General features: G+C 41.1%; 1 protein-coding gene across 3 annotated transcripts in view; it reads right to left on the bottom strand.

Moving 5' to 3' along the window:
• LOC124602490 (2-oxoglutarate-dependent dioxygenase htyE-like) overlaps window positions 1-23,649 on the bottom strand; it is a 185,273-nt gene that overhangs the window by 483 nt on the left and 161,141 nt on the right. For all 3 annotated transcript variants that reach the window (XM_047136324.1, XM_047136326.1, XM_047136325.1), the window contains one exon: window positions 18,744-18,956. In XM_047136324.1, the coding sequence (XP_046992280.1) occupies window positions 18,747-18,956 (210 nt within the window). In that variant the 3' untranslated portion in view covers window positions 18,744-18,746. The remainder of the gene's footprint in view (window positions 1-18,743; window positions 18,957-23,649) is intronic.

The following is a 23,649-nucleotide window of genomic DNA, read 5'->3' as shown; positions in this document are numbered from 1 at the left end:
TTTTTGCTGTTAATGCTAATAACAATACACAGTTTGAAATAAAATGTGAGGCTTAAAAAGAGATATTCTTTATGATGTCTCTCAAAGTAAATAAATGAACTACTACATGAAATATTGATTATAGTATGTAATTGCAAAAAAGACTACATTGATCCTGGTGTCATAATCTCATCACAAGTAATATCAAACGTAGTTATCAGTATGTGAGATATATGATGTGAACAAAAAGCTGTATATAGTGAAATTGCAATTTTTGAGGTGGAGAATGCTGTAGTTCTCCATACTACAATTGGCTGGGTAAGTCAGTTGAGAGGTGGTAGAAAGACAAGGGCATACCAATTCCATGGCTAGTAGATAAAGCACTGTGTGGTGTGCAAAACAACCTGTGCTTATCTTTTTTGATTGTGATCCCAAGGAAAAACAAGAAAGGTTGGGGGAGGGGGGGGGGGGCAGTCAGGGCTAGGGGGTGTGGACAACCAACACCATATGATATGTCACTTGTGTGGAAAATCATGGAACAAGGAAGAAAAATTTGCACTCTTCAGAAAGAATTAGAGTGGCATATTTGTAATTAGAAAGGAGAATGAGAATGTGGCTAGTGGGAAAGGATTAAACATAAAAATACTGAAAGGAGAAAAATTCAGAAATCATATTTGAAAACTTCATTGAACAACACTCTGACATATCACTTGACCCAGATGGAAACAGCATACACAACCACTGATTTTGCAGTATTCAGATGAAACCTGGATGAACACAGCTGTCAGCCATGTAAAAAAGTTAGTGGGTTGCTATGGGCTGCAGCATAGTCTCATGTCTGTTCTGTATCAGTTGCTGCAATTGGAAGATGTGGATATGTTAAGTGTGGCTTCCACCTGAATAGCAAGAAGTAAAGACTAAATGCACTTCTATTAAGAAATATAAATGTGTCACAAAGAAACAAAAAACATTTAAGCTTAATGGAGCCAGATGAGCAGATTTCAAGTTAGAGTCAGATTACAGACAATAATCTTGAAAGAAATCATAAGAGAATGTACCACAAAATATCTTGTATCATGATGAGTTAGTTTGTTTTCCAACATGTTATGAGGCTTGAAAACAATGTAAATGAGATTCTTGTATGTTTAGAAGATTTTCAAGAGTCTGAATCGAGAGATTTTCCGTTCCTGTCTGAATAGCATATAGCCACAAGTTTAAGGAAGTTATAAGCATCATTGTCTTCTAAAGTCAATATGTAAAAAGAAGAAAGAGGTTGTTGCTGCTTACATAAAACTTGATCACAAAGTCAGAAACATTGAAACAGGCAGTTTTTTCATAGACCAGAACTTAGATGCATGTGCTTGTGTCATTACTGAAGAATATTTCTCTTATAATTGTAACAGTCCACAAAATCACATAGGAAATATTTATGAGAAATCTATGTTCAGTGTCTGACAGTCAAGAAGGAAGTAGTAAAAAGTTTGTTAATATTTTAATGTAGATTTCTTAAAATATTCTGACAGATTATTTGGCTGTTAAGGTCTGATTTCAGAAGTGAATTTTCCAACTGATGTACAGTAAGATAGTGGGATACTGATTGTTAACTTTTTGATGAACAGTATTTAGTACCAAAATGTTAATACTCACTGCATCAGTAGTACACTATCTGAAAATGATGGGTAATTATACCTTGGAGAGGTCCACATAAAACAGTGAAGCTAGCTAAAGAGAGCAGGATACAGTCTTCTAAGAGAAGCAATGGGATGAGATATATGTGGAAAGAGATGCCAATGTGAAATCAGTGTATTTCATGATAAATATGTGTCAATATATGGAACTAGTCTTCCTATAAAGTTTGGAAGAAATGAGAAAGAGGAAATAATATATTTGCCAAGCAAACAAAGGTCTTTTATTACCTGAACCCTAAAAAAATTGTGGTAATTTTTAGTAAGAATTGTTATATACTCCAGAAATATGTCTGTCAGAGGCAGAAAATTAATATAATTAAACAGAACCACTGTACTGTAAATGAGAATCTATAAATTGCAAGCATATTTAAGAAAAAACGGAGTCAGATACTTTAGTTGAAGAAGTAAAATGATACTTTATATTCAAAATAGGTACATAAAAAATTGAAATTTCAAGTTTCAACAACATCCTAAATCGAAATTAAAAGTATTATAAAAGTTTCAAAAAAGAATCTCATGCAATGTTGATAAAACTTCAAATAAAATTCAAAAGTGTTTTGATGTTCTTAGTGATATCAGAAAGGCAGAGAATTCTTCCATACAATTGCCACCAATAAAACTTTTTACAAGTAAAGATATGAAAAACAGAAATCCATTTTACAGATTTTTCCCTAAGAAGATAAATTTATGTAGCACATTACAGTTTGGATAGCAGAGTATCTGACTGAGAATGTCATTTATACATTCATACCAAATGTTGTAAGCCTTAAATCACAAAATTTCACTTACAGATATCACTTGTGATCTGCCCAAAGCATTGCTAAAGTCTGAATAATAAAACTAATAGTATGACAAACAATGGGTTTGAATCATACTTGCAAAAGTATGCAAAATGTAGTGCTGGGTAATTCAAATAATGCTGGAAGGAAAAAATACAAAGTGTAAATTTAGGTCTTTCACATCATAACACACTCATCACAAGTATCAATTCTTCTATATCCAAGGTAATAAAATATAAACAGGAATATAAAAGACATTTCTCCACAGAAAATCTAAATACTTTTATTCAGATGTTAGCAAAGGAAACCTAGGAAAATGTATTTTCAAACACAACAACCAGTAATTCATACAATGCTTTTTCTAGTACTTTCATGTTCCTATTTGAGATGCGTTTTCCAAAACAGCTTGAAAAATCAATGGCATGCCAAGGAACCCAAGGAACAACAGTCAGTAGGTATCACCTGCTATCAGAGTATCTACTCAAACTCTAAAACATCTCAGTCAAATCAAAAAAAGACACCAATCATAAAAACTATGCAGACTACATTAAGACATATAAGTATAATAGATGGAAACATTCCACGTGGGAAAAATTATATATAAAAACAAAGATGAGGTGACTTACCGAACGAAAGCGCTGGCAGGTCGATAGACACACCAACAAACACAAACATGCACACAAAATTCAAGCTTTCGCAACAAACTGTTGCCTCATCAGGAAAGAGGGAAGGAGAGGGGAAGACGAAAGGAAGTGGGTTTTAAGGGAGAGGGTAAGGAGTCATTCCAATCCCGGGAGCGGAAAGACTTACCTTTGGGGGAAAAAAGGACAGGTATACACTCGCACACACGCACATATCCATCCACACATACAGCCACAAGCAGACATATTTAAAGACATATAAGAACATTTATAGGAAGGTGATTAAGAAAGCTAACACAATGCACAATGACGAAATAATTTTAGGGTCAACAAATACATCAAAATCAGTATGGGAAGTAGTAAAATAGAAAGAAAGAAATAAAAATGTTAAAAGTCAAGAGGACATTGTTTTAAAAGATGATCATGGTGTATTAGTCAGAAATCTTACCCTTGCAAATTACATAAATGACTACTTCATAAATACTCTAGCCAACCTGAGTAAAAATTGCCATAGGAATAGTGGACTCTGTTCCAAAAAAAAAAACAAAGTGTTAATTCAATATTGCTATGCCCCATGAATATACCATAAGTTCTAAAAATAATTTAAAAAAATGAGGAATAAAATGTCTTCAGACTGACAAAGTAACTGGTTGAGTCATAATAAAATGTGCTAGTGTCATATCAGAACATCTCTTGACCATCATAAATATATCATTATTGGAAGGAGTGTTTCTTCAAAGATTAAAAATTTCAAAAATAAAACCACTGTATAAAAAGGGCAATATATATGCAGTGGAAAATTATAGACTGGTGGCTTTGTTATCTACATTTTCAAAAGTAATGGAGAAAGTCTTGAAACACAGGATTACAAATTTCCCTGAAAAATTCAATCTCTTGTCTGTAAGGTACTTTCCATTTCAGTGAAAATGCAACAATGAGAGTAGACAGGCACAATAGTACAATAGCAATAAATCTGGATGTATCAAAGGCATTTTTTGCTGTCCAACATGATATCTTGCTTGACAAATTAGAAGTTATTGATATATGAGGAGTTATGAAAAAATGGTTCCAGTCTTGTCTCTGTAACAGAAGACAGATAGTAGAAATTGAAAACCAAACTATTGCTTAAAACTCTGATTTTTGTACTGTAACACTTGTGGAGCACAGGAAGTGTTCTAAGACCTCTCTTATTTCTAATGTATGTAAAGTATATCAAAATTCCAATCAATGGTACTCACATAACCCTGTTTGCTGATGATACAAATGTTCTTGTAACAGATGTAAACGAAGTATTGCCAACATCTGTACTAGAGTTTTGGAATATTTACAAAATTGGTTTGAAATGAACAAGTTAACTTTAAATATTTCAAAAACTAATTACATCCATTACAGGAAAACAAAGTCACAAAATGATCTGGATGTCATAATACAAAATCCATTATCTCGCTAGCAAGTTAAGTTCTGCGTGCCTTGCACTATGTGTAATTAGTAATGTGTCTCATAAACAGTGTAACAGAACTGTCTACTTTGCTTGCATTCATACAGTTATACCGGTGGCCTCACTTTCAGGGGTTCATAACACGACAAATCTAAAAACCATCCTCACACTACAAAAATGTGATGTAGAATAATTACCAACAGATGAAGGCTAACACCCTTCAAGCAGCTATTGTTGTACTAACTGTACACTGCCTTGTTAAATGTTCACTCATAGTCACACTTATTTGATTTTGTCACTCTCTCAATCAAAGGCTCTGTCTTCAGAGGCCCTAGTTCCTCTGTGGCTAACTTTTCCTGGTAATTTACTTTCCTGTTCCCAGAATGAGATTTTCATGCTGCAGTGGAGTGCGCATTGATATGAAACTTCATGGCAGATTAAAACTATGTGGTGGACTGAGACTCAAACTGGGGACCTTTACTTTATGCCGGCGAGTCCTCTACAAACTAAGCTGCCCAAGCATGACTCATGACCCATCCTCACAGTTTTACTTTTCTGTTAACATTTAAAATAGATTCACCATAGTTTATGTTTACACTGCACATGAAAGCTGATTCCTGCATAGTAAACAACCAACTCCAAACACAAAGTGCCATTTGTGAGATGATTAAACTGAAGTAGTAATTTCTGCCAACATGGTCACTTGACTCGAATACAAATGAGGCACTGAGATCCATAAGGGCCTAAACCACACCGCCATTGATCCCACATTTAAGTGAATATCAGAGAAACCAGTGATACAGTTTTTTGTGAATTTTCATGTATACATTATGGGCCTACAGGACAGATAAACTTGACTCACCATATGCTCCACAGATTTCAGGAGGATGAATAAATGCTACAATGTCACAATCTATGGTGATGTGCTTTATGCCCTTATGATTCTCTCCACCTCAAATGGATTACTGTACGATAAAATTCATAATTTAATATACTATAACTCATTCAGAAGCCCACGAAATAGGTTGATTTTCAGTCCAACTTTAAAATACACTGATGTCCGATATAATTTTCCTAAAGTATATAGTGAGTGAATTAGCTTATCTTAGAAGTGTGCTATCATGTAGCAGCATTAATGCCGAGCAAATGGGGAAAAAAAGTCTGCCGCATTAACAGCATTCAAAGAAAAATAACCAATAAATCTGCAAGGCATTGAAAGTTAGGGTGTCCATGTGCACCTGTGATCTTACACAGTAGCCGGCACTCATTACTACTATACATTTGAAATTGATTTATATGAAACTCTGTTCTGTGCAGTTCTTATTTATATGTTAAGTTTTGTTGGTCCCTCTAGTATCTCACACCGCGGAAGTCGAACACGTGCCAGAACAAATGGACGTTGGCAGCCCATAGAGGGCTCCGCGTCCGCAGCGGCTATTCCGCGCAGCGGCTCTCGCGCAGCGAGTGCGCCACCACTATGCCACGTGCAGACAGCTGCCAATAGCCGCTCCCTCCGGTTTCGTATATAGGGACCCGCTCTGCCCTAGTCCAGTCAGTCTGGTACTCGCTCTGGATAGAGTTTCTGTCTCGGCGGTACTGCGTTCTTGTCATTGCTCATTGTTTACTTTTGCCTGGCTCTGGTTCCGAGTGGATTTACTGTTGGTGTTTGGTGTTGTGGTTTCTACAAACCTCCATTGTTTATCTCTTCCTTGTTGTGCCGGTCATAGTCAGTCGTGGTCGGTTGTCGTTGGTCTGTCGTCTGACTCGTCCTTGTGTTTACCTGGTGGTGCGTGCTCCACCGCCGGCGGCTTCCCCACCTGGCGGCTCCGGTCCGCGGCCCAAGGCGTTCCCACAGTTGGTTGTGGTTACTACATTGGCGACGAGGTAAACGGAACGTAGGAGTATGGAAGAGAAATTGCTCACTCTCTTAGGGCAACAGCAACAGCTCATGCGACAGCAGCAGCAGCAGTTGGAGGTCTTACAGACATCACTGCAGTTGCTCTCGGACAGGGTCAATAAGTGGGATTCCCTCCCACCTCTTCTCCCAGGTGCCCCGCTTTCAGACACGTTCCCATGTCCGCCGTCTTTCCCACCATTCAACGACGCAAAAGAGGATTGGGAAACGTACCTGCATCGTCTGAAGCAACATTTCACGGCCTTCCAGGTGTCGGATGACTCTCTGCAGCGGTCGTTATTCTTGTCTTGGGCCTCACCGGACACGTTTTTCTTGCTCCGCAAGTTGGCACCGTTTGCCGACCCCATGGCTCTCTCCTTTAACGAGATCTGTGTGTTGCCAACTAACTACTATTCCCAGCGATACCACGTGGTTGCGTCTCGCTTGGAATTCCATCAATACCACAAGCAGCTGGGTCAGTCCTACCGTTCCTGAGTGACGGATTTGCAAGGCCTCAGCCGCAAATGCAACTTCACGTGCACCAATCAGCAGTGCAAGGCGTCATATGCAGATTCGTTGATTCGGGACGTGGTCGTTCAACTGGCACCCGATCCAGAGGTCAGCACTGCGGTGTTAAAGTTGGGCAACCCCTCATTAGAAGACATTCTGCGTATTGCCCATTCCTTCGAAATTGCTCAAGCGGCGAACGAACGTCTCATGGCGCGGCCCCAGGTGGCAGCAGTCGAGTCCACTTCCCGCTCCACTCCTTCCCGCCGTCGACGGGGCGCAGTCTCCAGAGGGCACCGGCATTGAGATTCCTCGCTGTCTGACATCTCTATGGCGTCCGAACTGCCGGTTGCCCCTTGACAACGGTCGCGTGGCCCCCTCCCGTTGCGCCCCCAGTGCTTCTCGGCCCACACTCGAGATGACTGTCCCCATCGCTGGAAGACCTGTTCGCTCTGTGAGAAAGAGGGCCACCTTCGATCTGTCTGTCGTGGCTGCTCGACCCGCCCCCATCCCGCACCTGCGGGTGAACAGGAGGCCGTCCACGCTTTACACGCAGTCGCCCCTCAGACCGACACATTGGCTCAAAAGTTATTCCTCACCCTACGCATCTTTAACGAGGACGTCCGTTTCCAGGTCGATACGGGGGCCACCGTTTCATTGGTCAATCTGACGACGTATGCACATCTCAGGTCTCAAGAATTGTCCCCACCCTCTCAGAGGTTGGTCACCTACGGCGACGGTTCCATCCCTCTCCGTGGGCAGTTTTCTGTTATGGCCATCTACAAAAATGTTCCCTGGCCCCTCACCCTATTTGTGGTGGACCAGCCGTCGGCTTCGGACATTTTTGGACTAGATGCGTTTACGCGGTTTGGCTCTTCCATTCAAGATGAAGTGCAGTTCGTTTCAACTACAGTTCCATTTCAGGACCTAGACGATCTGTGCACGTCCTTTTCCTCCCTGTTTTCAGCAGACCTGGGCTGCGCTTCCAATTTCCAGGCACACATCACTTTACTGCTGAACGCACGGCCTCACTTTTGTCGGCTCGGCCTATTCCGGTAGCTTTGCATACGGCCATCAAGCAGGAACTCAATCGGCCTACAGGCTGCGGGGGTTATCAAGCCAGTACAATCGAGTGCCTGGGCAACGCCCTTAGTGGTCATCAAGAAACCCAATGGATCGCTTCGTCTTTGTGGGGATTTTGGGGCTACAGTCAATGCTCAGTCTTTGGTCAAAACTTATCCCATTCCTCGACAGGAAGACCTTCTCGCTAAACTGGCCGGTGGCGAGTACCTTTCTAAGATTAATCTGGCAGAAGCCTATCACCAACTGCCATTAGATGAGGAATCGCAGGCCATCATCGTCATCAACACGTCTTTCGATCTCTATAAATACAAGCGTCTTCCGTTTGGCATTTCCTCTGCCCCTGCGATTTTTCAGCGGTATCTCGAGCAACTTACGCAACCAATACTGGCTTGTGTCAATTACCTCAATGATATCTTAGTCACGGGGCGCACGTGCCAGGAACATCTGGGCAACCTCAGTACCTTATTTCACGCCCTGCAGGCTGCGGGTTTACGTTGTTGGCTGGAGAAGTGCAGCTTTTTTCAACCGGAAGTGGAGTACTTAGGGCATTGGCTCAGTAAAGATGGCATTTGCCCTTTGGACCGCAATGTCGCGGCCATCAATGCCCTTCCCCATCCACAAAACTTATCTGAACTCCAGGTATTCTTGGGGAAAGTCAATTATTACTTAAAGTTCTTACCCCAAGCCGCCCACGTCGCGCATCCCCTAAATCGCCTGCGTTGCAAAGGGGTACCTTACACGTGGACTTCTGCCTATGATCAGGCTTTCACCTGCCTGAAGACGATGCTGAAATCTGCCCGTTGCCTTACGCCTTTCTCTCCGGATCATCCCTTGGTGGTGGCAGCCGATGCCTCAGCATACGGGATTGGGGCAGTCCTGGCACACAGGAATGAGGATGGGTCGGAACAACCTGTGGCATATGCATCCAAGATGTTAACCCCTGCTCAAAGAAATTACTCTCAGATCGAAAAGGAGGCTCCTGCCATTATTTTTGCACTTCAGAAATTTCACATTTACCTGTTTGGGGCGCAGTTCACCCTCCTCACGGATCACAAGACCTTAGTGTCGCTTTTCGGGCCCCATTCGCACCTCCCAGAACAGACGGCTCAGTGTCTTCAGCGCTGGGTGTTGTTCTTGCGTAATTACACTTACACCATCCGCTATAAGCCCACCAGTCAACACACTAATGCAGATGCCTTGCTACGTCACACATCGCCGCTTCCACGCGCAGGGACCCCATTCTGCGGCAAGTCCTCCGCTATGTGACCCATGGTTGGCCTCCCTACCTTACCCGACATTTGAAAACTGACTTCAGCCCATGGCGTCATGTCTCACGCAGACTTTTGGTGATGGAGGATGTCCTCCTGTTGTCCACGGACTCGGACGCCCATCGGGTGGTCATCCCTCCGGACTTACGCCACCACGTCCTGCACTTATTACACCACAGACACTGGGGGATGTCTCGCATGAAGGCGTTGGCTCGATGACATGTCTATTGGCCAGGGATCGATGGCAACATTGAGCACCTGGTCCATGGTTGCACAGTGTGTGCGCGTCATCAGGCTTGTCCTCCACAATCTTTTGCACCCTAGCCAACATCCAGCCAACACTGGGACAGGATCCATCTAGATTTTGCAGGCCCCTTCTTAGGCTCCATGTGGCTCCTCATCATTGATGCATATTCCAAATACCCATACGTGGTCCACATGGCGCCCACTACCACTGACGCCACCCTCACTGCCTTGGCCCAGGTGTTGGCCATTGATGGCCTTCCTCACACGTTGGTCACAGATAATGGGCCCCAATTCACGGCGTCCTCATTCCAGAACTTCTGCTCCACTAATGGTATCAACCGCATTCGCTCTCACCCCTTCCATCCTTCATCCAATGGCCTGGCGGAATGCCTGGTCCGCACTTTCAAACAGCAGCTAATGAAATCAGTGGAGCTGTCGGCCACCACTTCGGCCCTCACCTTGTTTCTAAGCTCCTACCGCCCTACACCGGTGGCCGGTCATAGTCCTGCCGAACTCCTTCATGGGCGACAACCTCGGACCCTCCTCCACTTGCTGACACCATCCCCTTCTGGGCCATGCTCTCGCCCCTCCCAGCGCTACACCCCAGGCATGGCCGTGTGGGCCCGCTCCTATGGCAGCACACCTGCATGGATGCCCGCTACAGTGACGGCGGCTCATGGGTGGCGTGTGATGACCGTACAGACACACAGGGGGCTCGAGCATCACCACCATAACCAACTCCGCCCTCGGACCCCTGCCTTGATTCCTCCCCCACTGCCTTCCCTGCTTCCTGGTGCAGACACGTTCCTCGAGGTGGAGCCCTCCCCTTCCACCTCCATCTCCTCGCCGGCTCGGCAGACACCCCTTCTGCCACGCCAGGGTATAGAGACGCCCTCTGACCCCCTGCCCTCTGGTGACACCTTGATGGATGCCGGAGACAGTCTGCCCTCCCCTCCCCCAGTGGTCCTTCCGGACATCTCACAACCCGTGCCCTCATTCCGCCTGCCTCAGCATTGTCCAGGGCATTTCCGCCCCTATGCACCAATTTCGGGGGGGGGGGGGGATCTAGTACCTCACCCCGCGGAAGTTGAACACGTGCCAGAATAAATGGACGTGGTCAGCCCATAGAGCGCTCCGCATCCGCGGCGGCTATTCCGCGCAGTGGCCGCCGCACAGCGAGGGCGCCACCGCTACGCCACATGCAAACAGCCCCCAATAGCCACTCCCTCCGATTTAGTATATAGGGACCCGCTCTGCCCTAGTCCAGCCAGTCTGGTACTCGCTCTGGATTGAGTTTCTATCTCAGCGGTACTGCGTTCTTGTCGTTGCTCGTTGTTGACTTTTGCCTGGCTCTGGTTCCGAGTGGATTTACTGTTGGTGTTTGGTGTTGTGGTTTCTACAAACCTCCGTTGTTTATCTCTTCCTTGTTGCGTCGGTCATAGTTGGTCGTGGTCGGTTGTCGTTGGTCTGTCGACCGACTCGTCCTTGTGTTTACCCGGTGGTGCGTGCTCCACCGCCGGCGACTTCCCCGCCTGGCGGCTCCGATCTGCAGCCCAAGGCGTTCCCACAGTTGGTTGTGGTCACTACAGTCCCATTAAAATATAATTTAAAAACACGTCCATTAAACCATACATATATGCAATGCATTTTTAGTAATTCACTATTATAGACCACAAATTCTAGTGAAATAAATTCCCTGTGATATTTTCCTTAACTTTCTTGATGTATGCAAGTACAGCAAGTGGTCAGTCCCATGGAGACCAGGGACAAAGACTGTTACCCAGAGTAAGTAGCACGGAAACAAAGACACTCCCAGCATTGTTGTTTTCAATACAGGAATTTCTTTTGTGGTAACAATCGAGAAGTTAAAAGCTGCCTGCTGACATTTATTGTTGAAAAGTGCTTCTATCATTCAGTCACTTCTGATCAGCCATGGAGAACAGAAAAAGGGAAAGTTACACACTAGATCAGAAAGTAAAATTCATACGAGAGTTTGCATGCTGATCCACACAACCAGGCTTAGGAGTTGCCTGTACTACAGTACGTATGTCATCAGCAAAAGAAATAGTACTTTGAACATGTTTTTAAGATTGGGTACAAAATCAACAAAACACAACTATCAGCAAGAAGGAGGTATGTAGATTTGGAAAAGGCACTTTTTACATGGTTGCAGCAAAAATGGGTTGCAGTTCTATTGATCAGTGGTGACATGCTGAAAGCAAAGGCGCCAGAAGTATGAACATCACTGCTGATTTCAAGGCTTCATCAAGATGGTTACAAGGCTTTAAATATCATCATGGAATCATGGGGAGAACAATTTCTGGTGAATTGAAAGCTGTGAACAATGTCACCATGCAACACTGAATTGATGAGGTTCTGCTGAGTATATTAAGAGATTGTTAACCTCTTAACATCTACAACTGTGACAAGATTGGTCTACTCTACAGTCTAATTCCTAGTAGAACAGTAGCTGCAAAGTGTGGCTCATGTTATGGAGGTACAAAAAGTAAAATTCATATGACAGTTCTTCTCGCCACAAATGCAGATTGAGTCACCCACTTGTGTCAGCAAAATCTAAAAATCTGAGGTGTTTCAAAGGTGTAAAGATGAATCGTATGGAATACAAATCCAATAAATTTTTTGGATAGTTGTGATTTTAACAGAACAGTGGTTTTAAAAAGAAGAGGATCCTGCTTCTTATGGATCAATGTGCAGAACATCCACTCTAAATAGTTTTGAAAATGTTTGAGTGGAATTTTTCCCTCTAAACTATACAGTTTTATACAGCCACTTCATTTGGGCATTACTGCAAATTTCAAAGTTCGTTATTGAAAAAAACAGTTCAAGAACTGACAGATGCAGGTAATGAGAGTCTCTTCATTAACTTACCACAAGCCATGGAATTTTTTTGGCTGCCTGGCAGCTGGTGTTATCCTCCACAATAAACAACTGTTTCTAGGAAGCTCTGGGAAGGGACTGCCATTGACGATGGTGGTGGTGGTGACAGTGAAGTCATGTCTGGTAATGAGTTAACTCTACTGTAGGGTGCAGATTTCGGCAGTTTTGTATATTTCGATGATAATCTCACCACGTTTGTGGAACTATAGGATGAGGAGATTATTGCTGATGTGTTCCAATAATGTGGTGATGATCAAGAAGGTGAACCAGCTTCAAGTGACAGGAATAGAGATGGAGATGACGACCTGAATCTTGAAACTCCTAAACTAAGTGAAGTGTTAAGTGCAGTTAAAGTGTGCACATATTACAAAACCTGAATTCATTAAGAAGTTTGTAAAATGAGGTGTGTACACCAAATGCACAGAAAGTGAAAAAAGCCAAATTATCTGATTTCTTTAAATCAGGATGAAGTTCAAAATAATGTATTTTCCCTTTAAAACTGTATCTTTGCCATTTATACAGTGCAACATGCCAAATTACAATATAGAATCTAATTTCTCTAAACAGGAGCGAATGATATTTTTTCTTTTAATACGGAACTCTATCTTTGTTGATTGTAAAGTTTACGCATGTAGACCCCCTATACGCTTTCTTTCTTTCTTTTTTCCCAATGATAAATATGATGTGTATTATCATATCTTTATTGGACTTCTAAGTAATTCTGAGTTACGAGTTTTTTTTCTCTTCCTCCTTACATAAATATAAATTTGGTCAAACCGTATTGCAAATAAAGTACACCAGATAACACTGTAGGCAATACAATAACACTCATAGGACAAGCTTCACTGCTCATATCATCACAAACAGAGAGAAGAGGGCATCAGATCGACCTAGTGATGGCTTATTTGCTGGAGTCTGGTTTGGTCCTCTCGCAGGCCACACTTGAGAATCAGTGCCTTCTGTGTAATGGCTACAGTAGTAGGTAGTAATGTTGCACTAGTTATTCAGTTTCCATGGTAAAAATAGGTGGTGCCCATACATCCCCCCACCCCCACTAAAACTGACCACCAAGTGAGAAGAGCATACCCTGTCATGCCACCATATACAGAGTCACTTTGCTTAGGCATGTCAAAGAGAGGAGTAATGTGACAATGCAGACAATAATTATCAGCAAACACCCAGAGCACTGGAATGGCGTCATAAACTGGTTTTTGGTCCAGAAGAGTTGGGGTAGATGGTGGATCAAAGTCCAAGGAGGTTGCTTCGAAAATACAGCACAGGATGACACCTGATACGGAGTTATATGAGTCACCACTGGTCCAAAGGGTATGTCAAGAGTGGAGAAACTGGCAGCTACTGTACAGAATATCAGAGATGAGGGTAATGATGGTGTCAAAGAAATCTTTGAAGAGAGGTCACAAGATGCATCATGAACCTGTGGCATGTGGCATGCAGGGATTGTCCTGGATCCATCTTGGGGAGCATCAAAGCTCGTCAGCCCATGCCCAGGTGCCCACCTGGAAAGGAGATGCCTCTGCAATGACATGCTGTGGCGGTAGATGCAACCACAAGAGTGCGGTGATGGGTAGACCTGCAGTCGCTTTGAACAGCAGGGGTCTTCAGTCAGGATGGTCCTTCATGTTGCTAGAAGACCATAGCAGATGTTAAGTGTGGTGTTGGACATCATTTCCTAGCAAGTGGCAGCCACGACATAATCTTCTACTTTGTTCAACTTTATTGCCTGAGAGGTTGAGTGGCAGGGTGCCCTGGAAGTACCCTTACACAAGTTCATTTTAGCCCCTTGCAGTTTCAAGAATCATGAATCCAAAAGCATGAGAAGAAGAATCTATCTCAAAAATATTGTTCACTGTTGGCTCTGTTCCTGCAAGAAAATTTACTGGGTGAGTGATTTTGTTGTAAGCAAATAAAGCTGGAACTTTTCCTAGCAATGGCTCCCCTGATAGCATCCACAGGAACATAGGTTTGTCTCAACTGCCTGCACTAATGTCCAAAACTAATTTCACAGGGTATATGCTGTGAAAGGATCAAGGTATGTTTGCTGTGTTTTGTCCTGAAGATTATAAATTTCCACAGATTTATCACTAACTTAGTTCACTTCCATAGGATGGGCCATAACAACATTAGAACTGTTAAAGTAGACCTCTTGCAAGTGTACTTCTTTGCAGCACATGTAGCGTACTGCGTGCCAATGAGACACCTGCTTTTGCATGGCAAAGAAAACAATGTTTACAGCTGGCCAATGACTCTGATGCCGATGTGGTCCATCGCTGCATGTGTGGTTGTTTATGAGGTTGTCCAGACTACGGAGCAATGGGGGCCCTGCCGGAGCTGGCTTGCATTCAGCGTAATCTGTGCCAGAGAGCAAACTGCCACAATATCTTCCACTACAAGCAGACTATGAGCCAGGGGCAGCTTCTGAGGTAGTGCCACTGTGCCATGGCACTACTTGCATAGAAAAGAAAGAAATAGAAACATATGCAAATTGCACATAAAACATTATTTTGGAGTATGTATTTTCTTATTTGAAGAGGCACGTTTCGTTGCACGCACTTGCATGGTAGATTTCTGAATCCTGGAGCCAACTGCAGATTGGCACCATCTGTCCTCATAAGTGTTGTGTGAAAGGCTCGGCCATTGGTTTCTACATGCTTCTTATGGCAGAGGTCTGGCTCAGAGCTTTATGTTCCTTCCGCCAGAGAGCAGTAAAGTGCAGGACCTATAGAAGCATGATCTGCCATCTCTAGGGATCATGTTAGAACACATCGGGGCCCAGATTTCTTGTAACCATTTTTACAATCTTTCTGCAAGTTAATGCTAATGCATTCCTAAATGCTAATTAATGCTTAATTAAATTGAATACAGAAATAATACACTTAAATATCATTATAAATATCTATTTGCAATTTGAATATAATTTTGCCCTTAGATTTTGAAGCTAAGAGGCATTATTTCAATATTGGTATATCTACCAACAGCAAGGCTATTTGCTGCAGAAAAAAAAGAAACTAATGTATTCACTGCATGTTGAGCATCTGTTTTCCATACAAAGGTGTAGTATTTCTGTTCATACTCATTACGTCCGTGTAATACAGTTCTGTACAAACACGTAGTTATTGCGAGGTCAGGTAATTGATCGGGTATATACAGTATATGCACAGTGTTATCTGCAAGGGAAAAGTAAAATAATGAGTTATTAAAAACGTCATTTAGCAACAGGACTCTCAGATAAAAAAATACTAGGTAGGCCACTCCTGAATCTGAATTTGTAGCAGCAAAGAAAAAAATCAATGCCATAAGTTCAATCCAGAAATTTACCAAAATACCAAAAGAAGAAATGGATTTGTGGTTGTGAAGAAAGCAACAGGTTTTTTTTTTGGTTTTTTTTTTTTTGGGGGGGTGGGGGGGTGGGAGGGGGGGGGGGGGATGTTCATTGGTGTAAGACCGGAATAACTGATATTAGGCATATATGGTCTAAAATGAAAATACATGAAATGTCAAAGTGACACATGAATAATGTGCCTAGTCTTTCATTTCTAGGCAAGACCAACATTCAGCAGAAATTAGATTCGCAATATAGACAAACAGTTGACAGCCACAACAAATGTGTAGAATAGAATAGATGTATATTGAATGTAACTGTAAACTGTGAACTGGTGCTTTGGAACTGGCTCTCAGGGGCCACGATGAATCTGATGCCTCTCAAAATAAGGGTTTTTTTACAAGCTAATTCAGTTCAGCATGGCACTGGATACACATCTTCAAGTACATCTCATTAACGCATCAGTGTTCATAGACATTTTTAAGACCGTTCAGAACGAACTGCTACAGTGCACATTGGAACTCTACCATGACAAAGTTCGTAAAGAAATAAAATATGCCAATTATGTGGCAATAATTGCGGATGAAAGCACAAATGTTTCTTGCAAACTTCAGTTGGTTATTGTTTTGCATATGTTGTTGTAGGAAAATGTGTTGAAAGATTCTGGAACTTTGTTAATCCAGAAAATCAGAATTCTCATACTATAGATGAGAGTATTCTAAAAGAAATTGAGCCATTAAATGCCAATGAGTGAGCAAAACTAATAGCTCAGAATTACAATGGCACATGGTTAAAAATACACTTTCTACCAGATGAAAACACACTTTTTCCATGTTATTAAGTGACAGTACATTTTCCCTCGGAACTGTAAAACTTGTCAATCCTTTGAATGGTTATGTTTTTATACACTAATGTAGAGTTTCCCGGCACTTTAGAAAATGAAACTCAGGGAAGAAAACTCCTTTTGGAAAGATTTTTGATATGCAGCAACATGTACGCTGCATATTTTCATATTGCGAAAGTATAAATTCAAATTCCACCAAACACCGCATATTACTTTCCGAATCATTGTAATTGAGATTGTGATGCGCTTTTGTAAGCCAGTCATAGCTCATGTCACATGATCCTGCCAGTCGATGACAGTGGATATTCAGAACACAGGACACGTGATGTAGTCAGCTAATAGCAACATCACTTATGTAGTGCGGATACACGAACAGGAAAAGTTAATGTTTTAAATTAATATACATAGTGTTGATACAAGAAAAGCAAAGCTTTCACATATAATATTGATCTCTAAGGTTAATAAGCTGCAAGAGAAGCTAAGTTTTCGCATATAATGTTGATATTTTTTGCGCGTGTTACACTTTCAGATATATATCACACATATGTGCCAGTAACATTTTTAGCCAATTCCAGTGACTTGTCCTTAAAGATTTCCAAAAATAAAATAGCTACTACAAAGGAGAGAGAGCTTCCCGTAGCACTACATCAATTTTCTCATAATGACGACATGAATGTCTGATCTGTGCTCGAAATACTTCTAAGTGGCTCTTCATCAAACGCTCTGTGTTTTAAGAAATTCATCGTACACTCGCACATAGTTCAACTTGTGTAAAAGGAAATTTACTTTGAAAGTAACACTTTTGAAACCACCATTTGCAATATTTTCCCACGACTTGTTATAAATAGGTTCGTTTCAGTATTTGTCAGAGAGTGCCAAATAATAGGCGCCACCACACTTTGGCAGCTGCTATGACGCAGGACGCCTGTATGTTCCTATGTGTAAAACATTAAAAGATCTTACATTATGTCACAAAAGAAAAAAAGACATCAGAGGATACTCCAAGAGCATCGGAGTTTTGTGAACCATACTAAAACGGCACATTTAAAGTGCATACTTAAAAAGCACATTCGTCTGTCCAGATTCCCAATGAAGTAGGCCTCGACCTGACATTAAGCTTTTCAGAGTGGGTTCCGGGATGTAAATTTTCTTGGAGTACCAGTACTGTATTAACTCATTTTTGATTCTTTATTATGGCATAATGCCATACATGCTAGAAGATGAAAATGTGCACTTGAAATGCAGTGAGCAGTTGAAATTAGCCAATAGTGTGGAACTAAACACTTTGTTTCAAACATGTTGACCGCCTCAGCGAAAAAGATTAATAAAAGCCAAATTTCTTTAGCAAACCGACACAAATAACTTCATTGTTCTACAAGGCGATTAATGCATAGCTGTCAGAAAAGTGAAAATCCCAGCCCCCCCTCCCTTGAGCATTTGAGATACGACATCAAAAATTTTAAAAATCGAATTTTCAAAAATATTTTCATTTTGTAGCGCACATCTTTCTGAAGAGTCTGATACATAAAACATATATGTTCGAGAGCAACACATCATAGTCCATTTTCTACTAGAAGATATTTTTATAACAGATTGACAAATAATATAAAATTGCTAAAATGAAACATATTTAAGACAAAATTAAAGCAACTGTTAACTGATAAATGTTTGTAATCCATCAAGGATTTTTAATGTTATTGTGTATAATTTATCTTTACTTCTTAACTTTTTTTTTAACGTTGTTGTGTTTGTAAACTGACTATGTCCACAACCATTAAGTTATTATGGACAAATAAACCATTTATTTATATGCTGTCCAGAAAGTCCACTTGATGCTGAAAGTACAAGCAGCAGAACATACAGCGGAAAAAAAAACTTAAGAAAGGGTGATGGAGAACATGAGAAGATGGTTCTCATTTATGCATTAATTAATCAGCAGTAGCTCTCAAATCAGTTCATTTTGGACAAATTTTTTGTGTAGGCCTACTGAATGCTTTCTCGGAGGCTACCTTCATAAAACAGACAAATATGAAAGTTCAGTGAAGTCAAAAGAAACTATTTACTACAATAACAGGTACTGTGTCAAGGCTGTTTTTCATTGGTAGATTTTTCATGCCTTAACAACAATCTTCACTTACTTGTCATGCATAAGTATCACCAAAACGCATCTGTAGGTACTGATAGGCTGTCTGGACAGACCCTGGAAGTATTGGTGAGGGGTTGTTTGTCAGCTGTACATGACTTGGCAATGGAGTGAGGGGAGTGTTGTTATCAGGGTGCACAAAGAAGACCACAGCATGGCGTGCTCGGCTCCGCACTGATGCTTGATCAGGCATCACAACACGATGTGGCTGCAAAAAGAAAATTGCCTTCTCAGGTCTCCAGTGTTATTAAAATGGTTTTATATTTGGGACATACAAGCATCTGGAACTTTTATGATCTTGTTAACACCACAATAAATGTACAATAAAAGTTAAAGACTGTAAACTCATCACACACAGATTCTGATATGCTGGTCTACTCATCTGCAACTCTCTGAACAGCAAGTTTCTGAACAGCATGGCAGCGAGCTGGTATGACATGGGCATACAAAACTGCCACAGCGGCTACAAAAATGCATCGACAGAAATGGTGATTATGTCAAAAAATAGCTAAATGTTCAAGCTGTAAACTGATGTAAACCATTGTAGAAATAAACAGATCTATGTATTTATAAAAAAATAGGAGACCTTACTTTTGGGATTACCCTCGTATTTCACATTTGAAACGGTTGATTCTCGTTTTCTTACTGACTAAACATGGCCTACATCTTTTTTCAGAGGCTCCTGAGGTTGATCTTCTTCTCCTCTTCTTCGTTGCTGTTGGTGTTCATCTTCTGTGTTCAACACATTTAAAACTTTTGCACGGAGTCTCCAGTTACTTTAGTACTTCTCCTTTTACACGTTCCTGGACAAGTTTGTTTGAAAGATATCTGAGATATTTTCTACTCTTGAGATTATTGCTGGTGTTTCCTTTCCAGATTATAACTTAATTTATGGCAGCAATGCTCATCATCCAAAAAAACACCACCAAAGGCCATCACTCTGTGTTTCTTGCAATGTTGATATACCCACAAAGTTTGTCAGCAGCGTCAATGCCTCCTTTTGTGTGATCATAAGAAGTTATAATTTCTGGTTTCTTGAGGTCACCTGCTCCTCCATCAATTTTTCCATTGTTGAGAAGGCTGGATATCAACAAAACATTCTTGTACTTTTTGGCATGTATGAAACAAGTGTTGCCTCTTTGTAAAAAATCAAACAGACTTGAGTGGGACTCTCATTTTCTGGTTGCTGTGAATGCTGGAGGAATTCGAGGTTTAGTTTTACATAATTGCCAAAGAATGAAATTTATTTGATGCCAATTCCTTTACCAAATCATAATCCATAAACCAACTGTGCTGTGACATTTCTCCCACTGTAGAAAATGGGTGCTGCTAACCTTTTCACAACGTCGGAAGGTTTATTACTTACACTAAATGGACTATCTGGTTGGGTTCCAGCGTCTATTTCCATAGTAGATGTATAAAATAGCCAAGAGTTGACTACAGCAGAAATTTTTATGCCATATTTGCTTGTTTTTTCTGGCATATATTCTATGAAACTGGATCTACCTCGAAAAGCCTCGAGTTTTTCATCGATTGTGACTTTTCGTCAAGTGAATAGCATTTTTGGCAATTCGCAACAAATTCTTCAAAAATTAATTCTTATAGGAGCTAGGCAGTCAGTTTTTCTTCATTCTCCTCTTGTTTTCACATCATCAAAATGAACAGATCACATTAAAAACTTAAATCTTTTTATAATCACAATGGTTAGGAAGTCATCCATTCGCCATAAGTCGTTGAGATTCAGACGATTCGTGTGGTACACCCCAGCGAGATAAAGCAGCCCGAATAAGGCTTTCATTTCCACTGTGTCTGTCTCTTCAGTGATCTTGAACGAGAATAGTTATCTTGTATTGTAAGAATAAATTCGTTTGTATTTTCTACAATACGCTGAATCATTGTGTCACAGGTGAGGCATTTCCATGAATTTAGAATATTAGTCATGATTTTTGCAGGTCCGATTACTCCAGGCAGATGAAGTAAAATATTTAGTTTACCTCGTCTTTGCCTGTTGCTCAGCTTTTTTTGCCATGACCAAACCTCGATTATTTTTTTATTTTTCCATGAACAGCTTGAAATGGCGATTTTGTGCTCTAATCTTCATCGTCTACTCAGCTGGTCTGAGCATTCAGTTCCATATCAGAATCTCCATCTCTTTCCGATACGTGGTCTTCTTCATCAGTGTCACTGCCCTCTGTAAAACTGTTGTCCTCATCATCCTCATTGTCGGTATCTCGCAGAATTGCATTTATCACAGCTTCAACATCCAAAGGATTGTTTAAATTATACATCTCTTTATCCCCCATAGTACCTAAGAAATAAATATGAAACGAAACTGAATAAATAACATGGCACAAGCATTGAAGTTCATGCGTATCTGACACATACAATTCAGTTTAATTTCATTGTCGATTCGAGACACATGCAAATTCACCATGTACACTACTTTAAATTACTAATAAGCATTAAACGTTTAACAATAAATAATGCAAAATGCAAAGTTAAAAACTTACACAGAGGGTTGCGCGTATTCCTCAGATATGAAACATGTGTTACTATGCTGTTTACCGTAGCGGGCAGTGACCAGGACTGAAGTAGGGTGGGGTTGGATGAAGAGGCTAGAACAGATGGGGGGTTTCCCTCCCTCCCGTTTTCCAAGAAAAGGTAACAAACATTATCGCTACATATCTGACACATACGCGTACCTATCAGAAGGTTAATCAGGCAGGTAGGTTAGAAAATTTAAAAAGGGAAATGGATAGGTTAAATCTAGATATAGTAGGAATTAGTGAAGCTCAGTGTCAGGAGGAACAAGACTCTGGTCAGGTGAATACAGGATTATAAATACAAAATCAAATAGAGGTAATGTAGGAGTAGGTTTAATAATGAATAAAAAAATAGGAGCATGGGTAAGTTACTATGAACAGCATAGTGAACACATTATTGTAGCAAAGATGGACATGAAGCCCAAGCCTACCACAGTAGTACAAGTTTATATGCAGACTAGCTCTGCAGATGACAAAGAGATTGAAGAAACGTGATGAGATAAAAGAAATTATTCGGATAGTGAAGGGAGACGAAAATTTAATAGTCATGGGGGACTGAATTTGATAGCAGGAAAAGGAAGAGAAGGCAAAGTAGTAGGTGAATATGGAATGGGGATAAGGAATGAAAGAGGAAGCCACCTCATAGAATTTTGCACAGAGCATAACTTAATCATAGCTAACACTTGGTTTAAGAATCATGAAAGGAGATTGTAAATGGGGAAGAGGCCTAGAGACACTGGAAGGTTTCAGATAGATTATATAATGGTAAGACAGAGATCCAGAAACCAGGTTTTAAATTGTAAGACATTTCTAGAGGCAGAAGTGGACTCTGACCACAATCTACTGGTTATGAACTGTAGAATACAACTGAAGAAGCTGCAAAAAGGTGTAAATTTAAGGAGATGGGCCCTGGATAAACTGAAAGAACCAGAGGTTGTAGAGAATTTCAGAGAAAGCATTAGGGAACAATTGACAAGAACAGGGGAAAGAAATACAGTAGAAGATGAATGGGTAGTTTTGAGAGATGAAACAGTGAAGGCAGCAGAGGAACAAGTAGGTAAAAAGACGAGAGCTAGCAGAAATCCTTGGGTAACAGAAGATGTATTGAATTTAATTGATGAAAGGAGAAAATATAAAAATGCAATAAATGAAGCAGGCAAAAAGGAATACAAACGTCTCAAAACTCTGCCATAGTCGGTCCCAAGCCCAGTTGAAAAAAGAGGAGAGGGAGGAGTAACACCTCATAATAAAACCTTGGTTCACCTAGCCCAGGTGATAGTACCTCGTGAGGGCCCCTTGACAGGGATACGGTGAAGAACTCAATGGCAATGAAGACGGAGATGAAGATCATCGGTATGGTGGAACTGGCAGAAGAGGCAACCTTGCTTTTTGGGATATTATAAAAGCTATTGTCCAAGGTTATTTGGACAAAGGGCATGACGGTTTCACAGGTTAGTGGCGGTACTCCTATAGCGTCTATTCCACATGTTGTGGCACATGATCTGAACTTAACCAGACTGAAATCTCAGTTTCAGTCACAAAGTCAGTCCAAATAAATCAACATGGACACAGCACCTTCAAAGACAAATTACCCCAGTGGATCAAATCCCACGGTTGAAAAACCGCAAGTGGTCTATTCAGATTCTGGGGAGACCACAGAAGTGTGCATGGAGGTAAATCGGAGTGCCTCAAAGCCCCATATAACAAAATCAAACCAAAATCAAGAATTTGGCTAATGACATTTAATGTAAATTCTCTCTTAAAAATGGGAAAACTAAAAAATATCCTGGACAAATCCAGAGAATGTAAAATCAAAATTATCGCATTTCAGGAATTACGATATACAGATGAAAATCCTTTTGATTCAGCAGAATACAGGATGTACAAAGGAAAACCTGGAAAATGAGCCATGGCAAATTGTCCACAATTTGGAACTGGATTTTTAGTAGATAAATCAATACTTGATTCAGTCACGACTTTCAAATCTTACTCGTGTCACCTCTCCACAATGACAATAAAATCAGCTGGTCTTTAAATATGTCTGCTTGTGTCTGTATATGTGTGGATGGATATGTGTGTGTGTGCGAGTGTATACCCATCCTTTTTTCCCCCTAAGGTAAGTCTTTCCGCTCCCGGGATTGGAATGACGCCTTACCCTCTCCCTTAAAACTCACTTCCTTTCGTCTTTCCCTCTCCTTCCCTCTTTCCTGATGAGGCAACAGTTTGTTGCGAAAGCTTGAATTTTGTGTATGTATGTGTCTGTTTGTGTTTCTATCGACCTGGCAGCGCTTTCGTATGGTAAGTCACACCATCTTTGTTTTTAAATATATTTTTCCCGCGTGGAATGTTTCCCTCTAT

The sequence above is a fragment of the Schistocerca americana genome, chromosome 1 (assembly GCF_021461395.2).
Source record: "Schistocerca americana isolate TAMUIC-IGC-003095 chromosome 1, iqSchAmer2.1, whole genome shotgun sequence".
NCBI lineage: Eukaryota > Metazoa > Arthropoda > Insecta > Orthoptera > Acrididae > Schistocerca > Schistocerca americana.
This window is presented reverse-complemented; position numbering and strand designations above follow the sequence as displayed.